The sequence below is a fragment of the Zosterops lateralis genome (assembly GCF_965231275.1).
Source record: "Zosterops lateralis genome assembly, chromosome: 10".
Lineage (NCBI taxonomy): Eukaryota > Metazoa > Chordata > Aves > Passeriformes > Zosteropidae > Zosterops > Zosterops lateralis.
In genome coordinates, this window is record NC_139770.1 from 1,540,770 (window position 1) to 1,556,741 (window position 15,972).

General features: G+C 42.8%; 1 protein-coding gene across 3 annotated transcripts; it reads left to right on the forward strand.

The window, feature by feature from the left end:
• Positions 1 to 1,456: 1,456 nt before the first annotated feature.
• Positions 1,457 to 15,373, forward strand: MLF1 (myeloid leukemia factor 1). 3 transcript variants are annotated; one of them, XM_083868629.1, is made up of 8 exons: positions 1,457 to 1,553; positions 6,290 to 6,446; positions 9,908 to 9,958; positions 10,786 to 10,872; positions 11,185 to 11,313; positions 12,854 to 13,013; positions 13,277 to 13,409; positions 13,534 to 15,373. In XM_083868629.1, exons 1-8 carry the CDS (start codon positions 1,507 to 1,509, stop codon positions 13,634 to 13,636), a joined length of 867 nt encoding a protein of 288 aa, XP_083724755.1. In that variant the 5' UTR covers positions 1,457 to 1,506; the 3' UTR covers positions 13,637 to 15,373. The 3 variants fall into 3 exon arrangements, with proteins under 3 accessions (XP_083724755.1, XP_083724757.1, XP_083724756.1); XM_083868630.1 differs by lacking the exon at positions 1,457 to 1,553 and adding an exon at positions 5,295 to 5,314; XM_083868631.1 differs by lacking the exon at positions 9,908 to 9,958.
• The last annotated feature ends 599 nt before the right edge of the window (positions 15,374 to 15,972 follow it).

Here is a 15,972-nt window from a genome sequence, read left to right on the forward strand (position 1 = left end):
GGAAATTAATAATTAATAATCAGTGCATCCCTCAGATCCTGCTCAGGATCCAGGAAAAATGGGAAAGGAACAATCATTGCATCCTTCATTCCTCAGATCCTGTTCAGGATCCAGAGAAATGGGAAAGGAAAATTATTGCAGATCCAGGGAAAATGGGAAATTAATAATCAGTGCAATGGTCATCCCTCAGATCCTGCTCAGGATCCACAAAAATGGGAAATTAATAATTAATAACCAGTGCATCCCTCAGATCCTGCTCAGGATCCAGGAAAATGGGAAAGGAAAATTATTGCAACCCTCAGATTCTGCTCAGGATCCAGGGAAAATGGGAAATTAATAATCAGTGCAATGGTCATCCCTCAGATCCTGCACAGGATCCACAAAAATGGGAAATTAATAATTAATAACCAGTGCATCCCTCAGATCCTGCACAGGATCCAGAGAAACAGGAAAGGAACAATCAGTGCAATGTTTATTCCTCAGATCCTGCTCAGGATCCACAAAAATGGGAAAGGAAAATCATTGCAGCCTTCAGATTCTGCACAGGATCCAGGAAAATGGGAAATTAATAATCAGTGCAATGTTCATTCCTCAGATCCTGCTCAGGATCCAGGAAAAATGGGAAAGGAACAATCATTGCAGCCCTCAGATTCTCCACATGATCCAGGAAAATGGGAAATTAATAATCATTTCTTGCTCCTGGAACTTCATCCTCTCAAAACGTTCCATGATTCAATCTAGGAAATATCTCCCAAATCCATGTTTTTACTGAACCCTCCCTCTGGCCAATAATCCGAAGGTTTTCTGGTGGGGTTTTCCCTTTCCCTGCTTCTTCCTGCTAAAACCAAGAGCTCCTTTTCCCTGTTGAATTGTAATTTAACCCAAATCAGGGCAGGGGAGCGATTTGATTCACTTTTATAACCTGTTTCAGGGCCTTGGGAAGGGGATGTGCCCTGAAACCCTGATCCTCATCCCCGGCCTTGCCCCATCCCGCTCCCTCCTCACGGCTCTTTCCCTGGAATAACTGCTCACAGATCCTTCACTGCTTTCCCACCTTCCACCCGCAGCTTTATTTGACTGCCATCTACCGGAAAAAAAGCAGAATTCTTTTTAAAATAATCTCCGGGTGGTGGGACGGGCCGCGGCCGCGCTGAGGGCGGGCCTGTCCCCGCCTCACTCTGCCCAGGAGCGGGGCGCACACCCGGGGCTGCGGGAGGGGCAGCGAAGCCGCGATTCCCGCAATTCCTGAATTTCCCGAAATTCCCGAATTTCCCGGAATTTTCCCCGAATTTTCCCCGAATTTCCTGCTTCCCCTCAGGAGCGCGCCCCCCCACTCCCCCGCGGTCGCCACGGCAACGGCGGCGCGCGCTGAGGGAGCCCCGCCCCTCTCGGCTCGCCGGCCAATAGGAACGGCCGAGTGAAATGACGTCAGCGGGAGGGGCGGGGCGGAGCGGTGAGGAGGGGCCGTGCGGGGCGGGGGGCGCGCAGAGCGCTGTGGCCGCCGCCATGTTCGGGGGGCTCGGCAGGTGCTTCGAGGACGATCCCTTCTTCAGGTGAGGGGCGGGCGGCTCCGGGACACGGCGGGGGATCGGCCCTGAGCGGGGCTGAGGCGGCGGTGGGCTCTGACAGACCGCCCGGGGCTGGAAACGGGCGGGCGGGGTGGGGACCCACATGGACCGTTGGCTGAGGCAGCGCCGGGGGCCGGTGAGGGGGGAAGGACATGGGGTGGAAGGACATGGGGTCAGTGCTGAGTAAAAGAATCGGGGAGGGTGGAAGAACATGGGATTGAGGCGGGTTAAAGGGGTCAGGACAGGTGTCAGGACCGGGGAGAGTTAAAGGGATCGGGTGCAGGTGGAAAGGATCAGGATCGGGGCGGGATAAAGGGATCAGGGCGGGTTAAAAGGGTCGGAAGAGGTAGAAGGACCAGGGAGGGTTAAAGGGATCTGGGCAGGTGGAAAGGACCGGGATCGATGCAGTTGTCAGGACCGGGGTGGGTTAAAGGTTCAGGGCAGGTGTCAGGACCGGTTTCGGGGCGGTTTAAAGGATCAGGGCGGGTTAAAGGATCGGAGGGGGGGTTAAAGGGGTCGGTACAGGTGTCAGGACCGGTTTCGGGGCGGTTTAAAGGGGTCGCTGCCGGGGCCGTTTAACCGCCCCTTGTCCCGCCCGAGCCCCCAAAGCCGGGCAGGGGTTAAACGTCCCCAGCGAGGTTCAGTAGCGGAGACTGCAGTCCGCCTCCCCTCTCAGCAGGGAAGGGTTTCATTTTAATCCGCGTCTCGTACAGAGGGGAGATTCACCTCCTTGGCTGGAGATTCCTGGGTTTGTTTGCTCTTCGATTTCCCAGCTACAGGTCGTGGGTAGTGCGGCTCATCGGGATTTGTGTGCGTGTTTAATTAATCACTTTTAGCCACAGGCTGGCTGTGAACTCTTCTCAGTGCTCAGAACACCGGGTGTTCTTCACTTAAAACTTCACCAATGTGTGTGTGAGAGCACCGATGGCAAATTGTCTCCCTGTGCCCATTTCCCGTGGTGCTTTATCTCAGCAGATTGAGGGGTTTTATTACTCCCTGTGAGGCACAGGTTGTCCAGAATTCTCTTCCCTGGAATTGTTGATGGTTGGATGGGGTTTGGATGGTGGAAAGGTGTCCTTGCCCATGGTAGGGGTGGGACAGGATCATCTTAAGGTCCTTTCTAACCCAAACTATTCTGAAATTCTATTTCCATACCGTGAGCACACTGTTCTGTGTATTCAACCCTGAGGTCAGTTTATTCCCTGTGGGAATCTCACTTTATTCCCTGTAGGACTCTAAATGTAAGCAATGAGTGCTGCAAATGCTTCTCCCCTCATCCAGAGCTGCTGAATTACCTGCTCTGGCCCCATTTCACGTCTTTGGTCAAAAACTATAATTTGTAGTGGATGCAGATGGGATCAGAGCACTCTGAGGAGCCTCCATAATTAGTTTAAATCTCTAAAAAAACTCTGAGGGATTTAATTAGCAGCCGAGATAAGGGGAGGGTGAGGAGGGGAGAGCAGCAGGCCTGTGATGTGGTTTGTTGTCTGCATCTCCTGGTTACCAGGAGCTCTGGCTCTGTGCTTAAAGGAGAGTCTCCTGCTGATCTGCAGCACATTCCAGGAGAATTCCCAAAGCTGTGCCACTCTTGGCTTCTAGGAATATTCCTGCTGTTGTAACAACTCATGAGGAAACTCCTCTATGCAAATCCTCTGCATGAAATTAAAATAATAATAGAAATCAGGTCTAAAATAATAATTGCTTATTTACTAATTTATTCTTTGTTATTGTAGGAGGTGGAGGCAGGGAGTGTGTGTGAAAGCTGAGCTGGAAATTGAGACTCATTTTCTCAGCACTGTCCTCATCAGTCTGCTTTGCATAGAAGTGAAGGAATTGAGCTGATTACCTCAGAGAAGATTAGATTTCCAAAATAGTGTCATAATAGGCTCCGGCTGCCTCCTAAGGAGAGAGTTTGGTGAGCAGCTGTCCCAGGGAGGCAGCGATCACTCATTCCCTCAGGCCGAGGTGCTGGATCCAGCCCTGACACCCTGCACCCTGCAGGAATTATGTTTTCTCTGCCAGCTCCACACTCTGCATTCAATTCCCTTCAGTTTATTGTGCCAGGAGTTCTCTGCAGCCTTACACAACTTCCTGAGTGGGAAAAAAAAATCTAATATTTAATAAAATCCCCTACATCTAATGCAAAGTATAGTTTATAAAAGTAGTAAGTGGAATTTATTGTTCTAGAAGTGATTTTTCATGCACTGAAGGAAGCAGTAATGTTATATTTGAGTGTTTAATGTCAGGTGAGGGTCAGGTTAATATTAGACAAAGTTCTGTTAGTGCAGAGTGCTGGAATATCTATTCTTTATATCTATTATTTATAGATAATATCTATATTTTATAAAATATAGATATTTTATAAAAATATCTATTATTTATAATAGATATAATAATAAATATATTATATATATTTATTATATATAAATTATAACTTATATATAATTTATTTATAATTTATTATATATTTATTATAAAAATATATAGACTATATATTATAAAATATAGATATTTTATAAAAATATCTATTATTTATAAATTTTATATATAATAATAAATATATTATATATCTTTATTATGTAAATTATAATTTTTATATAATTTATAATTTATTATATATTTATTATAGAAATATATAGACTATATAAATTATAAAATATAGATATTTTATAAAAATATCTATTATTTATAATTTTTATATATTGATAAATATATATTTATTATATATAAATTATAATTTATATATAATTTATAATTTATTATATATATTTATTATATATAAAATATATAGGTAATGTATATATTATAAAATATAGATATTTTATAAAAATATCTATTATTTATAATTTATATATATATTATAATAAATATATTAATTGTTTGTCTCCATCCAAAATTGAATTTTTAAAATAATTTAACACACAAAGGGCACAGATTTGGTGTGCAAAACCCTGTGAGCCCCTCACTTTGTCCTCATCACTTTTATGCTATAACAAAAATCACATCCTTCTCATCAAAAGTATCTTCCCCTCAAAAAAAAGCTCATATTTAAGTCAATAATTGTTAAATTCGAGTGTCCTCCACCTGCTGCCATCCCATAAAATCTGTGTTTGGAGAAGGATCTTAAACCCTGCAGAGACTTTGTGGATCTCTGTTCTCCTCTTGGAATTCTGGTTGGAGTTTCACTCCTTGGACCCACCCAGGTTTAATTCCTTGGGAACTTTGCCTTCCAGATGGATTTTCTGTTCCCTTTCCATTGGTTTTACCCTGCTCCAGATCATAACAAAATCGGGGTGTTTCTTTTGAGGCTTGACAGCATTAATTCTGTATATGGATTACTCCCTAAAATTGGGAATTGGGGCCTTTTCTTCTGTCCCTGAGCCTCAAGTTTGTATCTGATTTCCCTGTCCCTGGTACTGAGGAGCTCCAGGTGTTGGATAACCAAACCTCTCTGGGTGTAGCTTAAAGGAATATTTTTGTGTTTAAAACTCCCTTATTTCAAAATTAATCCAACCTCACCTTTGTCTTTTTCACTCGAAAGGGAAAAAAAATAAACATTAAATGTGACTTTGGCACAGGATCAAATGTGGGAACTGCTTTTGGCCGGGCTGGAGATAAGGGTGGGGAGCAGGAAAGCTGGGCAGGAGATAACAGGGCAGGGAAAAGTCAGGACCAGGCTGGAGCTTCTCCTCCGGGGTGTCCTGGAGGGTTTGGGAGGGCCAGGAATTGGCAGGAAGGAGAATGAGGTGTGTGAAACCTGAATTAACACACCTGGGAAGTGACTGTTCGTGGTGATAAAGTGATTTTCAGTGGGAGAGCAAAGAGGAAAATGAGATGGGAGGAGGAAATGAACCAGGGAAATGTTCATTTGTATGGGAAATGTTCATTTCCATGGGAAGTGTTCATTTCCATGGGAAGTGTTCATTTGTATGGGAAATGTTCATTTCCATGGGAAGTTTTACTGGTTATTGGTTGTTCATTTCCATGGGAAATGTTCATTTGTATGGGAAATGTCCATTTCCATGGGAAGTGTTCATTTGTATGGGAAATGTTCATTTGTATGGGAAGTGTTCATTTGTATAGGAAGTTTTACTGATTATTGGTTGTTCATTTCCATGGGAAGTGTTCATTTGTATGAAAAGTTTACACTCTCACAATCTGTGGATTCTACAACACTTTAAATCAACAAACTAAAAACAGAGTCTCATTTTTCTCTACAAGGAGAAAAAAATATCCTTATCTTTTTAAGGACAAACTGTCTAATTAAGAAACAACATATAAATTACTTTTAACTTTATAACTAACTACTCATGGCTCGCAGTGTGGACTTTTTTATCTAATTACAAAACATTGCTTAGACCTAGAAGAAGAAGAAGATGAAAGAAGAAGGAATAGATTTAGTTTTGAAACTTTTATTGTGCTATATATATATAATTATCGTTTTGAAACCTTTATTGCACTATATAATATATAATATTAATATATTATATATATTATATGCTATATTATATATATTATTATATTCTAAAGCTTTAAATTCTAAGTTTAAAATAAAAACTAAGTTTAAACTGATAATCTTAGCTGTGTTATTGAATTTTGGATCTTTCTCTATGGTGAAATTCAGAGTTTTCTTGGGGAATTAATGCTCGTTAGCACCGCGAGTGCAGAATTTTCACGGTTCTAACCCCAGTGTGTGTCTGTGTGTCTGTCTGTCCGTGCAGGGATCCGTTCGCCGCCCACCAGGAGCACATGAGGCAGATGATGAGGAGTTTCTCGGAGCCCTTGGGGCGGGACCCGCTGCCGCGGCTGCCCGAGGCCCGGCACCGCCCGGGGGGAGCCCTGCAGGAGGCGCGGGGGGCCCCGAGGGGCGCCCGCAGGGTGAGTGACCCCCCAGGGATCAGGGAATTCATCCTGTGCCAGCTTCTCCCCAAGGAAAAGTTCCTCAGCTTCTCCCCAAGGAAAAGTTCCTCAGCAGAGCTTCTTCTCAAATTTATCTTTGTCCAGCTGGTGTTTGCTTGTTGCTGAAATTTTTTTAGGGAAAGAAAATATGATTTATATATATAGGTATTGAACTACCTTGCCAATGAAAATGTGTGTGTATTTGTAAAATATCTGAAAGAGTATATAACCTCTGAAAGAGTATAGAACCTGCCATTTTAGATAAAATAGGGGGACTTTGTAGAATTAACCATACTGGTCATATCTGTTTATCTAGTCTAACCCTCTCTTATCAGGACTTTATATATAGATATTGAACTACCTTGACTGAGGCATAACCTGAGGCTTAAATTGGGGTCCAAGGTCTGTGACACAGCAAAAAAAAAAAAAATTCAGTTAGTTGTGGTGTAGTTAGAGTTAGATATTAAGGTGTTTGGGAAAGATAATAGGGTGTTAAATTGGATAGAATTGTTAATATACAGGTGTAAGGCACCTTAAAGGTGAACCAAACAATGTGTGTTTACGTTTTTTCCTCTGCTGTGTGCCAATGGAAATGTGTCCGTATTTGTAAATTATCTGAAAGAGTATAGAACCTCTGAAAGAGTATAGAACCTGCCATTTCAGATGAAATAGGGGGACTTCATAGAATTAACCATACTGGTTGTATCTGCCTTTGTCTAGTCTAACCCTCTCTTACCAGTATCCCTGGCTTTTTTTGCTGTTTCTCCAGTTTAACCAATGGTATTAGAAAAGTATCATTTCTATTCACCCCAATCGTTTAAAGTCTGTATCAGAACACCTTATAAAAGGTAGTAAGAATTTAGGAAGTAAAGCTTCTTTTTCTATGCTTTTTGCTTTCTGAAGTATTTGGAGTTTTTCCTGTCCTACAGTGACATCCCTGAGCTCCAGGCATGGCAAACAGACCTGGATCTGCTCCTGGCAGCTGCTTCATCCCTCAGGGAAACCTGAATGATTCCTTCATTCCTTATCTCTGCTAAACATCTGTCAGGGCTGATCAGAGTCTGGCTTTTACTGATTATTGAACAGCACTGAACATTAGACAACATCTGATGAACAAACTGATCACTTATCCACTGCTGGCTTTCATAAATAGAACACATTGAATGTTTGTGTCAGTGAAAGGCATTAAAAATGCCCCACATTCTCTGCATTTGGATTTCCTTTTCATGTTAACTTGAATCAAAAGGTGCCTGGATGTGGCTGCCCTGTCCCTGGAAGTGTTTAAGGTCAGGTTCTTTCCAGGTCCCTTCCAACACAACCCATTCCATAATTCCATGATGTATTTGTGCACTTCAGTCCCTTGTGTGCAGCTATTTCAGTTTGATTTCCACCAGCCTGGCTTTCACCACCTCAGGAATATCCATCCATGGATTTTAAACCCTTTGCAGTTGGGGATAAACACCTCATGCTCTGAATTTGTGCTCATTGTTACTATTCCCTTAGATACAAACCTGTAAGGATTAAAGCTCAGGGAAAATTGATGTGAAATTTAGTATTTCTTTCTCTGTGTTACCAAACTGATGATTTGTGTTTAATTAGTGTTTTTTCAGCTCTGGCCATGCAGGACAATGATATCCACCCCTTATCTAGAGCTGTATTTATAGAGGATGAACGTTGGCAGATATAGAAACTGCATCTCATTAGGGCATCAGCTTCCCTCTGCTGAGCTCAGGCCTTGGATCAGGGCTGCCTAAAGCCAGATCAGAGTTTGTTCCTTTAGAAAAAGGAGCTGTCAGAGCTCACCTTTAAAGCTCAGGGGACAAATGTGAGGCCCAAAGGTTTTATCTGTGCCTGCAGCCCAGGGGAAAGGTCCAGGAGCTCTGTGCTCTCCTGACAAGCACTAAAGAATTCCAGAGCTTCCCTTCCCAGGGAAGCTTTCCACACAAACCTTTCCCTTTCCACACAAACCCTTTCCCTTTCCACACAAACCCTTTCCCTTTCCACACAAACCCTTTCCCTTTCCACACAAACCCTTTCCCTTTCCACACAAACCCTTTCCCTTTCCACACAAACCCTTTCCCTTTCCACACAAACCCTTTCCCTTTCCACACAAACCCTTTCCCTTTCCACACAAACCCTTTCCCTTTCCACACAAACCCTTTCCCTTTCCACACAAACCCTTTCCCTTTCCACACAAACCCTTTCCCTTTCCACACAAACCTTTCCCTTTCCACACAAACCCTTTCCCTTTCCACACAAACCCTTTCCCTTTCCACACAAACCCTTCCCAGGAGTTTTGGATGTTCCTCCTGTCCCACTGAAGGGCTGGCAGATGTCACACCAGACTCAGCACTGATTGCTTTGCCTCATCAGCTCAAATTGCTGCTCCACCAAGGATTTAAACCCTTAAAATTATATTTTTGTGTAAGAGAAACTGGAGCTTTGCTACCATGTCAAATACACTTCATTCTAATTCCTTACACTGATCAATAGTGTTGAAATTCTGTGTTTAATTAAATTGCAGCAGGACTTAAAATGCTTTGAAAGGAACCAAATCAGTTGGGACAACTCAAAGAGTGCCACTGTAGGATTCAAAATTAAAACTGTTTTTCCTTTCAACAAGTTTGCAGTTCAGTTTTTAGGGAAGGAGGAACAAGCTGAAACATGTTAAGAGATACTGTTAATTGGGTTTTTGGGCATATCTGATTATCTTGTATATCAGGCAAATGTTTAACAGCTTTTAGTGGCTTTTTACTCTTATAAAACAGAGTTTATAAGCTTTGTATCCCTAATAACTCTTACTGGGGAGGATTTGATATCAAGAGAAAAAAAAAATTATTATTTACAGCTCTGCCTGATCTGTCCTGGCAGAAACCTGAAGAGTTCCTAAAGCTATTCCAGAATTGGAGAATTCTTTTTTTTTTTTTTTTTTTTTTCCATTAAAGTTCCTGCAAAGGGTTTTGTCCTGGAGTCAGGTAGAGTCTGCAGGCCTTGCCTGACTCCAGTCTGGGGTTCCTGGAAACACCCCTGTGCTTCCCAGGCTCTCACATGCAGGAATACTCATTATCCCTGGGATAATTAGTTGATTTGTTGATTTTAATCAGCTTTCAGCGCTGCCTGACTGGAATACGGAGCATTGCAGGGTGGGGCCTGAGGTGTGAAATCAGCACAAAAGTTTTCATGGGGTTCAGATGTTTGCCAACCCCTCCGTGCTTTTCACACACCCTCATCAGTATTTATTAGATGTGGTGGCACTTAGCACTTTCTAATCTCATCAGTAGAAATACATTATTTCCAGGGATTCATTAATTCATTAATTACCAAAGCCTTCCTGAATGATTTTGATTAGATGGGAAATGTTACTTGTAATAAAAGTAATTTCTGCTGTTCTTGATAATAATTCCAGATGTTGCTCCTTTTTTTTTTTTTTCTTTTTCCAGGCCACCAGCTTCTCCCTCATGCCCTTTGCAGGTTTTGGTTTTGGGAGAGGGGTTAGTATCCCTGGAGTAGCTCCTGTGTAAGCTGTGTGTAACCAAAGCATGGCAGAGGCTGAGCTCTGTGCTTGCATCATCATCCTGCTCTTGGTGCTGTTTGCAGCTTGGGGATTAGAAAATCCAGGGGAAAAAAACAAAACAAAACCTTCCCGGGGCTTTAACCTCTGGATATGGATGGGATAATCCCTCAGGAAACTTTTGTGACACAAAACCACTGCTCCCAGTAAGGCAGAGCAGCCCCTGGAAATGGGATTTTCCTGGAAATGGGCTTGGAGTGGTTTCCAGCTGTGCTTTGGGGGCTCTGGAATATCCTGTAAAACATCCATAGTTCTTACCCAGAGGGTTCCATTTTTTTGCACTCAAAAAATAAGTTGAAGATTTTCTGTCCTTTAATTTTTACTTCATTTTGGGCTTAAATGCAGCCTGAAGTTTGCAATGCTGAAGTACATAACTGTGGAAATGAATTTATTTAAATGTCAGCCCTGAAGGGTCATACAGGACTCTCAGAGCACAAGCTGGGGAGGTCAAAAAGTTTATGAACACATTTGTGAAATAACTGGATATTTGAATATCCAGTGAACATTTTTGTTAAATAAACTCATTTTGTGGCCAGTTTGACAAATCTTCCACTTTCATCTCCATCTTAATCCAGCTCTCTCAATTTCCTTTTGCAAAGATGCATTTTGGCTTCTCTGTGTGTGAAGTGGAGTCTGAAAAGCTTTTTGAGTTCCAAATGCATGTGAAAAGCAGCTTCAGGACTGGGAGAGTTGAGACTGTTTTAACTGTAGTCCTTTTTTTTTTTTTTTCTCCTTTTTTTTAAGCAGGATGCAGATTTTGGGGATCCATTTTCTGCAATGGACAGGATGATGTCAAACATGAGAAACAACATGCTGGAAATGCAGAGGAAATTTGTGAGTTTTTTTAAAAATTATTCTCAAATTTATTGTACTGGAGAGTGCCAGTTATTACAAATATTCCTCTGAAAATAATGCCAAGAAAAAAAAAAAGGGACTAATCTTAAGGAGATAATAGGAGTTTGAAGGGGTTTTGCCCAGATTATATTGGTTTTATAATTTCTCTTTATTCTTTGAAGATAAAACTGAAGTTTCATGTGGTGCCAGGAGGGTTAATTTTGCGAAGGGATATTTTCCATAATAAAAAATAAGGAATAACTTTTCCCCACAAGTTTTCACTCCCATTCACGACCCTGCCTTGCTCTGTAGGATGACCTGTCCATCCAGCCCGAGGGACACAGTTTCAGCTGCTCCTCCATGATGACCTATTCCAAAATGGGGAATGAACCTGCCAAGGTGTTCCAGGCCTCCAGCCAGACCCGCACGGCTCCGGGAGGGGTGAGTCCTGCAGGGATCCACACAGGGCTCAGTGCAGCCACACCAAACCTCTGCCCCCAGCTCCTGGGACTGCAGGCAGCTCCTCCTGGGCTTTACAGAACCCTGGGATCGCTGGGGTGGGGCTGAGTCCAGTCTGTGCCTGATTCCCCCCTTGGCACTGAGTGCCACAGCCAGGAATTCCTTGGACACTCCAGGGATGGGCACTCCAGACCTCCCTGGGAGCCCTTTCCAATGTTTATTCACCTTTTCCACAGGGAAATTCCTGCTGTGTTCAACCTGAGCCCTTTTCCAATGTTTATTCACCCTTTTCCAATGTTTATTCACCTTTTCCAATGTTTATTCACCCTTTCCCAATGTTAATTCACCCTCTCCCACCCTGTCCCTCCCCTGGCCCAGCCTGAGGTGTTCCCTCTCCTCCTGTTCCCTGGGAGCAGAGCCTGACTCTCCCCAACTACACAAAGAAAATTTAGGAATTGAGGAGAACACAAGGATCTCAAACCCTGCTCTGTATTTATTAAAGGTCTGATTTCCTCCCTGTAATTTTATGCTTTAAGTACACCCCAAAATAAATTACAGACCCATGCAAGGCTGGGAAAACCGGGCACAGAGCAGCAATTTTCCAGTGCCCTTCTCTTTGCTGTAACAAATCCTTTTCCTGTCCACTTAAACTCCAGGAGAGACATTGATTTATGCAACTCCTGCCTTCAAAGCACCCCTTTGGCCAGGCACTTACATAACCCTGAGCTGGGGCAGCTGTTGTGTCTAATCCTGCTGGGAACTGGGAGTGGGAATGTGGAGCTGGCAGGGGCTGTGAAAGCCTAGACAGGATCCCTAAAGGCCGTGGGCAGGATTTGGCTGGGAATGTGTCCCAGCTCCAGCACACCCTGTTATCACAAGGCTTCTAATAATACCCCAGGACACTGATAAGGGGCTGCCTGCCTTCCCAGCCAGTCAACAGCACAGCCTAAGAATTGGGAATTTTGCCATCGGGTGTTGCTCTTTCTGTTGCCAAGGAGAGCAAGTTGGAAACTTGGCTCTGTAATATTTTTAAACCCCTAGTAATTAATACCCAGTCAAACTTCAGGTGTTGTTTCATCTTGCTGTCTGGTGGCCAAAAGAAAACAGGCTTGATTTGTGTTTTGTTGGTGAGTTTGCAGCCAAGACAGGAAATAAGAAAGTTGGAAAAGCCTGGAAAAACGTGACAAAGATATAAAACTCTTGGGGGAGGAAATAATTCCCTTTGCATTGGCCTGGAGTGCCAGGACAAGGGGAAGTGGATTCTCACTGCAGAGGGCAGGGTTGGGTGGGATACTGGAAGGAAATTCTTCCCAGATTTGCTGTGGCTGCCCCTGGATCCCTGGAAATGTCCAAGGCCAGGCTGGACAGGGCTGGGAGCAGCCTGGGACAGTGGAAGTGTTTTGATGGGCTTTAAATCCTTGCAACCCAAACCATCCTGGGATTCTGTGAACTCTTTTACCTCATTTTTAATTGGAAGGACACTCAATTCCCTTTTTTTTTTTTTTTTTTTTTTTTTTCACAGGTTAGAGAGACAAGAAAAGCAATGAAGGATTCCGAAAGTGGCGTGGAGAAAATTGCCATTGGTCACCACCTTCAGGATCGGGCTCATGTCATCAAAAAATCCAAGAATGCCAGGACTGGGGATGAGGAGATGGACCAGGAATTCATCAACCTGGATGAATGTAGGTCTTTTTAGGCAATTAATGGGCTTAGGACTGTTTCACACTCTGATTTGGAAGTTCCACCTTTGAGATACCATAAAAGGCACTTTTAGACTGAAAGTCTCCAAATCCAAATTCTCTTTTATAGATCCTCAAAAACAATTCCAGGCCATGTGGAGAATTGTGAGCTACAAAGTTTAAAATCACTGCTCAACACCCCTGATTTCATGAAATGTTTTTTTCCTCTTTTTATTAACATTTGAAATTCTGTATCTGTTTTCTAGCCGAGGCTGACACCTTCGATCAGGAGTGGCAGAAAGAGATCATGAAGTTCAGGCCTTGCCGGAGCAGAGGAGCTGTGGAAGCTCCAAGATCCAGAAGTGCCCATTACAGTCCCAGAGAAACTGTGACAAGAAGGTAAAAACTGCTGTCCTGCAGGAGAAGGAAAATCCAGTTCTGGAGCAGGGGAACTGCAGGTTTTATTCCTCCTTTTTTTTTTTTTTTTTTGTGGAGATTGTGACGATTGTTGTTCTTTTCCCAGAGAGAAGCCACTTGGAGCCCCAGGATCCAGAATGCCCAGAGATTCCTTGGAGACCCTGAGTGTGAAAGGAACACAGGTCCCCCTGAAGAGCTCCAAGAAATAACTCCCCATTCCCTCGGGATGGAGATTCCCTGGAGCAGATGATGGTGCTCAGTGCTCGTGTCCATAAAAATACACCTGGATTTGTGACCAATCTCTGTTCTGTGTTGTGCCTTTGCTCCTCCTGCTTCTCAACGTCCTTCAAACCTCAGTGAATTCAAACCCAACAACTTTCTGCCTAAAAGCACTTTATGGAACATCTCTAATCCTGGGGAAAACCAGCTTGGATTTGCAGAGTTGTTCTGCTCCAGCTGCACCAACCTCAGGCTTTACTAAGCCTGGTCCTGCAGCTCCTCCTTCCCACTTTGATTTGCACAGAAAGTAAATTTCCTTTATTTTTGGGTTGCTGAAATAATTACTGATTTTTCGAGGTTAATTAATAGAACTTGAATACACTATAAAACACTATTCTCTAAAATCATATTATAAATTGTTACAGAACCCCCACACTCACCTGGGTGGAACATGAAGTGAAAGGAAATACTGAAATATGAAAATACTTTAAATTTATCAGAGTTTTTATGTTAATAAGCTGTGCTTGCACCTCATTTCCTATGCTTGAACTGTCAAATTTGTATTCCTGATCCTTTTGTGTTTTTTTCTGTGGAGTTGGCCCATCATTTTCCATTTTGAGGATTGTCTGTAGTATTTAATTGTTTTAATTATCCTGTAGCAATAACAGTGTCCTGAGATCAGGAGTTACTCATGGGAAAAATACCTGGGAGAAATGAGTTTAACTGGAATGATTTCACCATTTCTCGTGAAAGGAGCCCTGGATACAGGAACCCCTCTCCTTTCTGTGTTCTTTGTGTTTTACTGAGGGTAGAATGATCCTAAATCTACATTTGTAGGAGTTTAGAAGAGCCAGCAGTGCCTGAGAGCAGGAAAATCCTGGGATTCCAGGAGTTCAGTGCCTGTTCTACCACACAGAATTATCCCTGTGGTGTAGCAGAAAGAATTTCTGTTATTAAATTAAATTATTTCTGTTATTAAATAATGTTAAGTAGCACAAATTAATTTAATAACATTAAAACATTACATAAATTCCAGGCTCCATTATAATGTAGCCTTTAAAATTATTGTTTGTATGATAAAATAGGGTTTAAAGTTAAGAGTAATATTTGTTTGGCCAAAAAGCCTCTAAATAGTATTTAATTTTATTGCAGTTTTCCCCAGATTATTTAATTTTAATGTTTATTAATGTGCAAACCCAATCAGCAGCACTTTTGCTGAGCTCTAAAAAGGGAAGGATAATTATTTGAATTATTTGCTTGTGGTCTCTTCCTGAATTAGAGGAATATCAGTGGCAATAAATTGATGTGATCAATATTAATGGCAATAATTGAACCATTTAATGAGCAATGATGGTCAGGGGGGTTTGGACACCCCTTAAAGTCAGACCTCAATCCATTTTCCATCCACAGGAGACAACATGAATTCTGCAATTAATTTATTAGATAATCTTCTCAGTAATTACCAGCAGCAATGTTTTCTATGTTGGAATTTGAGCAGGAATCCTGGAGATCTGCTGCTGTTAAATAGAAAATTCACCCGATAACTCGGATTTTTGTGTGAAATAAAACAAGCACATCCTGGGTTTTGAAATGACAATTTCAAAGAGGTGAATATTCTCCTCCAGATCCCTTTGCCACACCAAGACTGTTCTCCAATGTAAGGCACAACTTGTGCTCTGTAAAAGCATCTGAAACTGCAAATCTTTAATAAAGTTATTTATTATTTATGGGGTCTGTTGGTTTATTTTACACCACAGAGGGACTTGTGCGTTATTTAGTTTGGGCTGCTTTGAAACAACTCAGTGAAGGAAATCTGGGAGGTTTTTCCATCCCACAGGAGCTGTCCCTGCCTAGGAAGGGGTGGAATGGGATGAGATTTAGCAGAAAATTGTGGATTCTCTGGAAATCCCTCTGTTTCTGGAAGGGAGCATGCATGTTCCACAAAAAATAAAGAAAACAGAGCATGGAGAGAGCCTCATCCTCTGTCTGAGCCGCTCCTGGAGCCTTTGCAGGTATGAAAGGCAGTTCCCGGGGAATAATTTTATATCAATAATATATTTAACACCAAACACCGTGTTCCAAAGGGTCCCTGTGCCCCACCCAGCCCTGTGTGTTCCCCTTTCCCTTCACTTCAGCCCCCCAGTCCAATTCCTCACAGTTCCCACACTCCGGGGCTGTGACCGGGCCGCACTCGGGGAATTCCGTGTCCGCACCGCGGGGGCCCGCACGGGAAGGGACCGGGAGGGGCTTGGTGGGAGTCTCCCTTCTTCATTCCATCCCTGGGGCTCCTCCTCGGCTCTGCCGCTCCCTGAGGAGCCTGAGGATG